We start from the raw sequence: 7,533 nt of genomic DNA on the forward strand, positions 1-7,533 counted from the left end.
GTTGCTGCCGCCATCAGGCAGGAGGTACAGGAGCCTCGGGATCCACACCTCCCGGATCAGGAACAGTTATTACCCCTCAACCAGTGGGAATAACTTCACTTAAACTTTTCCCACAACCCATCGACTCGCTCTCATGTTCTGGTACCTACATGTCAACATTCAGATTTACTTGGCAACGTAGAGTGAAATGCCTCAGTTGCGTTAACTAAGGATGGGCTGGGGGCAGCCGGCAAGAGTCGTCACACATTCGGCGCCAACGTAACCTGTTTACCCGACTCTCAACGCGGCACGGGCGGAACTCGTGTAAGGAGGCGGCTAGATTCGAACCCGACTCCTCTCGCCCTGAAGTCTGAATGCGGATGCCACTACGCTACCGGCATAGCACTGACAGCCTATCCATGCCTGTCATAATTTGCTGCACTTCAAATTGCCACCCTTCGTCCTGCCACATCGTTGGAGTGACTGGGCAGTGGTGAGTCCCAGGATTGTCTATGGTGCCCGCTCAATGGCTGCGCTATTCAGTGTGACGGTGTGGTGAACTACATTTACCTGTCTGGACACGCCCCTCTGCTGACTGCTCCTGTGGCTCCTCCCACAGTCCCCTGTATAAAGGCGATTGGAGGCACTGCACCTCCCTCAGTCGCCGGGATGTTGTGTGGTGGTCGCTTGCAGCTAATAAAAGCCTATCGTTCGCCTCCCGTCTCCGAGAGTTATTGATGGTGCATCAGAAGGGAAAGTTATTGGCTTCATTTCCTGCGCAGGCGGCGATTGGCCCGCGCATTTGGAGCCTACGTGTCATGTGACAGCTCCCGTAGCGCTTAGCTTAATGCTGTCCATCACTGCCCGCTTGGGTTCAATTCCACTGCTGCCTGTAAACCCGTAACCGCGAGAGATTCCTCCGGGTGCCCCGCTCTCCTCCGTAGAATAGGGTCAATAAGGTTTGGGCATGTTATGCAGGCACTACAAGCATGGTGGCTCTTGCGGGCAACCCCCCCCCCACCACCATTACATCTCACGCAAACGACGCATTTCTCCGTGTATACATAGCAAATAAAGTTAATCTAATCGTTAAAATCATTGACTTGCAGGAAACTTGACAATGCTTTGTTCACGTGGCAGTGTGTGCGCGCGCACGCATGACGTCTGCTTTTCCCGCGGTCTCGCACAGGGACGAGCGGAGTGACGGAGACGTTCACCTCTGCAGGCGGCCTTCCGAACAGTCCGTCTGCGCGAATCCCTCATGGTGCTCCACTGGCCGCTGCTCTGGCACGTTCGGCTCGCTGTCGGATCGGGGTAAAATCCGGACGGGCAAATGTACCGCAGGACGCTCCCAACGGCCACGCCATTGGACAGGGTCACCGTGCCCCCTGTTATGGTCACGCCGGGATCGCAGCTTACTCCATCGGGGAGTTCACCTGTATCCAGGGAGAGGAGAGAGACGAACATGAAGTGGAAGGCCGGCTCCTTACAGATTCTTTGTTCCAGAAACTATCATCGTTCTCAGTCGCAAAATCAACAGGACGGCGTGGAACACACACACACACACACACACACACGCGGACGCGCACGCGCACACGCACACGCACACGCACACACACACACACACACACACACACACACACACACACACACACACACACACACACACACACACATAGACAAACACACATGCACATGTACAGATCGGCACACACACACAAAAACACACACAGGCACACATACACAGATAGACAAACACATATGCACATGTACAGATCTGCATACATATATTCACATGTACAGATCGACACACACATAAACACAGACACAAAAACACACACAAACACACATACAAACACACCACACATACACACACACACACACAGAACGACAGACAGACACAGACCCACACACTTACACACACAAACCGACAGACACACTTACACACAGTCATACACACACACACACCCTGATATTCAAACACACTTACACGCACACCGATAGTTACACAGAACGGCACACTTACACATACACACACACCGACAGCGACACTTGCACACAAACATACACACACACCCCGACAGACAGTCACACTTACACGCACACCGACAGATACACAGAACGACACACACACAAGCGCGCGCACGCGCACCTGGAGACAAATACGCGCATACAGGTGCAGGTGTACATGCACAAAAGAAAACACACTCACACAGACCCAGTCTCTCTCATACACACAGAAGATAAAATTAATTGGGGGCGGGATTACATTCACGGGTTACCGTGCAAATTGCCTGTCGATTCTGGCCCAACAACTCACCTCGCACGATAACCGAGAGCAGGAGAAGGATGGAAGCCTCGGACACAGACCGCGAGCCCATTCCTTGGTTGCGAGCGCTTCACTTCTGGGAACAGAACTTGGTGAACAAGGTTAATAGACAAACCGTGTAAATACAGGAGTCCGAACTCCAATCCTTGGGGTCAATGACTACCCAGCTTTACGTCATTCAGGACACTTGCCTGAACCGTGACTTTCCCCGTCCTTCCTCTCCCCCCGCCGCGTCCCTGCTTGCCGCTTCACCGCCCACTCCGTCCAGTGACGCCCCGAATTTAAACTCTTCTCCGGGCTTTCAAATTATTCCTTTCTCTGTAGGGGCATCGTCTGTATATCTCTATCGCTATGCCCCCTCTCTGTCTTTGTAACTCCCCCCACCCATTTTACAGCCCCCGGAGTCTCTCTATACCCCATCTGTCCCCAACACCCATCCCCGCTCCTGTAACCCACCACTGGCTCCTACGCCGGTCCCTACCTCTGTAACCTACCACTGGCTTCGACACTCGTCCCCACCTCTGTAACCCACCACTGGCTCCTACACCCGTCCCCACCTCTGTAACCCACCACTGGCCATACACCCGGCCCCACCTCTGTAACCCACCACTGGCCTCTATACCCGTCCCCACCTCTGTAACCCACCACTGGCCTCTACACCCGTCCCCACCTCTGTAACCCACCATTGGCCTCTACACCCGTCCCCACCTCTGTAACCCACCACTGGCTCCGACACCGGTCCCCAGCACTGTAACCTATCAGTGGCCATACACCCGTCCCCACCTCTGTAACCCACCATTGGCCTCTACACCCGTCCCCACCTCTGTAACCCACCACTGGCTCCGACACCGGTCCCCAGCACTGTAACCTATCAGAGGCCATACACCCGTCCCCACCTCTGTAACCCACCACTGGCTCCGACACCCGTCCCCACCTCTGTAACCCACCACTGGCTTCGACACCCGTCCCCACCTCTGTAACCCACCACTGGCTCTACACCCGTCCCCACCTCTGTAACCCACCACTGGCCTCTACACCCGTCCCCACCTCTGTAACCCACCACTGGCTTCGACACCCGTCCCCACCTCTGTAACCCACCACTGGCTTCGACACCCGTCCCCACCTCTGTAACCCACCACTGGCTCTACACCCGTCCCCACCTCTGTAACCCACCACTGGCCTCTACACCCGTCCCCACCTCTGTAACCCACCACTGGCTTCGACACCCGTCCCCACCTCTGTAACCCACCACTGGCTTCGACACCCGTCCCCACCTCTGTAACCCACCACTGGCTCCTACACCGGTCCCCAGCTCTGTAACCCACCACTGGCTCCGACACCCGTCCGCACCTCTGTAACCCACCACTGGCTCCGACACGTCCCACCTCTGTAACCCACCACTGGCTCCGACACCCGTCCCCACCTCTGTAACCCACCACTGGCCTCTACACCCGTCCCCACCTCTGTAACCCACCACTGGCTCCGACACTCGTCCCCACCTCTGTAACCCACCACTGGCCTCTACACCCGTCCCCACCTCTGTAACCCACCACTGGCTCCTAAACCGGTCCCCGGCTCTGTAACCTACCACTGGCTCTACACCCGTCCCCACCTCTGTAACCCACCACTGGCTTCGACACCCGTCCCCACCTCTGTAACCCACCACTGGCACTACACCCGTCCCCAACTCTGTAACCCACCACTGGCCTCTACACCCGTCCCCACCTCTGTAACCCACCACTGGCTTCGACACTCGTCCCCACCTCTGTAACCCACCACTGGCCTCTACACCCGTCCCCACCTCTGTAACCCACCACTGGCTCCTACACCGGTCCCCAGCTCTGTAACCCACCACTGGCTCCGACACCCGTCCCCACCTCTGTAACCCACCACAGGCCTCTACACCCGTCCCCACCTCTGTAACCCACCACTGGCTCCGACACTCGTCCCCACCTCTGTAACCCACCACTGGCCTCTACACCCGTCACCACCTCTGTAACCCACCACTGGCTCCTAAACCGGTCCCCGGCTCTGTAACCTACCACTGGCTCTACACCCGTCCCCACCTCTGTAACCCACCACTGGCTTCGACACCCGTCCCCACCTCTGTAACCCACCACTGGCACTACACCCGTCCCCACCTCTGTAACCAACCACTGGCCTCTACACCCGTCCCCACCTCTGTAACCCACCACTGGCTTCGACACTCGTCCCCACCTCTGTAACCCACCACTGGCCTCTACACCCGTCCCCACCTCTGTAACCCACCACTGGCTCCTACACCGGTCCCCAGCTCTGTAACCCACCACTGGCTCCGACACCCGTCCCCACCTCTGTAACCCACCACTGGCTCCGACACGTCCCCACCTCTGTAACCCACCACTGGCTCCGACACCCGTCCCCACCTCTGTAACCCACCACTGGCCTCTACACCCGTCCCCACCTCTGTAACCCACCACAGGCCTCTACACCCGTCCCCACCTCTGTAACCCACCACTGGCTCCGACACTCGTCCCCACCTCTGTAACCCACCACTGGCCTCTACACCCGTCCCCACCTCTGTAACCCACCACTGGCTCCTACACCGGTCCCCAGCTCTGTAACCCACCACTGTCTCCGACACCCGTCCCCACCTCTGTAACCCACCATTGGCTCCGACACGTCCCCACCTCTGTAACCCACCACTGGCTCCGACACCAGTCCCCACCTCTGTAACCCACCACTGGCCTCTACACCCGTCCCCACCTCTGTAACCCACCACTGGCTCCTACACCGGTCCCCAGCTCTGTAACCCACCACTGGCTCCGACACCAGTCCCCACCTCTGTAACCCACCACTGGCTCCGACACGTCCCCACCTCTGTAACCCACCACTGGCTCCGACACCAGTCCCCTCCTCTGTAACCCACCACAGGCCACTACACCCGTCCCCACCTCTGTAACCCACCGCTGGCTCCTACACCCGTCCCCATCTCTGTAACCCACCACTGGCCTCTACACCCGTCCCCACCTCTGTAACCCACCACTGACTCCTACACCCGTCCCGACCTCTGTAACCCACCACTGGCTTCGACACTCGTCCCCACCTCTGTAACCCACCACTGGCTCCTACACCGGTCCCCAGCTCTGTAACCCACCACTGGCTCCGACACCCGTCCCCACCTCTATAACCCACCACTGGCTCCGACACGTCCCCACCTCTGTAACCCACCACTGGCTCCGACACCCGTCCCCACCTCTGTAACCCACCACTGGCTCCGACACGTCCCCACCTCTGTAACCCACCACTGGCTCCGACACGTCCCCACCTCTGTAACCCACCACTGGCCTCTACACCCATCCCCACCTCTGTAACCCACCACAGGCCTCTACATCCGTCCCCACCTCTGTAACCCACCGCTGGCTCCTACACCCGTCCCCATCTCTGTAACCCACCACTGGTCTCTACACCCGTCCCCACCTCTGTAACCCACCACTGACTCCTACACCCGTCCCGACCTCTGTAACCCACCACTGGCTTCGACACTCGTCCCCACCTCTGTAACCCACCACTGGCCTCTATACCCGTCCCCACCTCTGTAACCCACCACTGGCTCCTACACCCGTCCCCACCTCTGTGACCTATCAGTGGCCGTACACCCGTCCCCACCTCTGTAACCCACTACTGGCCATACACCCGTCCCCACCTCTGTAACCCACCACTGGCCTTTACAACCGTCCCCACCTCTGTAACCTATCAGTGGCTCCTACACCGGTCCCTACCTCTGTAACCCACCACTGGCTCCTACACTCGTCCCCACCTCTGTAACCCACCACTGGCCTCTATACCCGTCCCCAACTCTGTTACCTATCAGTGGCTCCTACACCCGTCCCCACCTCTGTAACCCACCACTGGCTCCTACACCGGTCCCCAGCTCTGTAACCCACCACTGGCCTCTACACCCGTCCCCACCTCTGTAACCCACCACTGGCTCTACACCCGTCCCCACCTCTGTAACCTACCAGTGGCCTCTACACCCGTCCCCACCTCTGTAACCCACCACTGGCCTCTACACCCGTCCCCACCTCTGTAACCCACCACTGGCTCCTACACTCGTCCCCACCTCTGTAACCTACCAGTGGCCTCGACACCGGTCCCCGGCTCTGTAACCCACCAGTGGCCTCTACCATCCGCCCCTATTTCTGTAAACGCTTCTTGCCTACACATTCCTTCTGTCTCTGCAGTCTCCCCCGACCCTTACACTCAACCCTGTCTATGCACTTCCGGCATCCAACCACGTTTCTGCAAACTCCCCGGCCCCTACGCAGTAACAACATCTCCCCACGTCTGCGATGGGAGCATTTCCGTTTAATGCCGTTTGTCTAGTAGTTGTGTAGTAATTGTGTCAGTCACTGGTTTGGATATATTGTAGCACTGCGTTTGTAATAGATATTTTGTAAATAAAAACGCCACTTCCTGAGCCAAGGCTGCCCCTCGGACAGCTTGATGTGGAAATCGCGGGCACTGTTCCAGTCGGGAGCAGAATTCGTACACTCGTCTATCGCTACCCCGCTCACCACAGCCGCCTGCAGAGAGCAGAAGAGACGCGCCGTCAGAATCAGCCAACGTTAACAATAAATACAACAGATTCTACAGAAGCTGTAAATCCAGAGGAACATGCAAAATGCAGACAGCATCTATGGAAATGAGCAAACAGTCCACATTTCGGGCCGAGACCATTCTTCAGGACTGGAAAGGAAGGGAGGAGGCGCCAGAATAAAAAGGCGGGAGGAAGGAGAAGGAGGACAAGCTGAAAGATAACAGGTGAAACCAGGTGGACGGGGGACGGTCAATGAAGTAAGTATCTGGGATGTGATAGGTGGAAGAGGTAAAGGGATGAAAAAGAAGGAATCTGATAGGAGGGAAGATTGGGCCATGGGTGAAAGGGAAGGAGAAGGATAACCAGGGGGAAGTGGGGGCGTGTGTGGAGAACAGATGAGCGGGGAGGGGGAGCTGAGGAAGAGGGAAGGGGTTAAGGAAAAATGTTCGGGTTAGAGAAATCGATGTTCATGCCATCAAACTGGAGGCGACCCAGATGGAATATGAGGTTTCGTTCCAATCTAAGGGTGGCCTCACCGTAACCGAAGTGGAGACCGTGTTCTGACATGTCGGAACGGGAATGTGGATTGGAATTAAAATGGTTGGCTACCAGGAAATGCTGCTGTTTTACGGATAGAGGGAATATA

The 7,533-nt window shown here is 57.2% G+C and overlaps 1 protein-coding gene across 1 annotated transcript in view; it reads right to left on the minus strand.

Annotated features, from left to right (window-relative positions):
- Positions 1–2,584, minus strand: part of LOC132394737 (complement factor B-like) — a 104,546-nt gene extending 101,962 nt beyond the window's left edge. The window contains exons 1-2 of the mRNA XM_059971132.1: positions 2,300–2,584; positions 1,197–1,415 (exon numbers count right to left, since the gene is read on the minus strand). Coding sequence (XP_059827115.1) covers positions 1,197–1,415; positions 2,300–2,360 — 280 coding nt within the window. The 5' untranslated portion in view covers positions 2,361–2,584. The remainder of the gene's footprint in view (positions 1–1,196; positions 1,416–2,299) is intronic.
- Positions 2,585–7,533: the final 4,949 nt, after the last annotated feature.

The sequence above is a fragment of the Hypanus sabinus genome, chromosome 5, assembly GCF_030144855.1.
Source record: "Hypanus sabinus isolate sHypSab1 chromosome 5, sHypSab1.hap1, whole genome shotgun sequence".
NCBI lineage: Eukaryota > Metazoa > Chordata > Chondrichthyes > Myliobatiformes > Dasyatidae > Hypanus > Hypanus sabinus.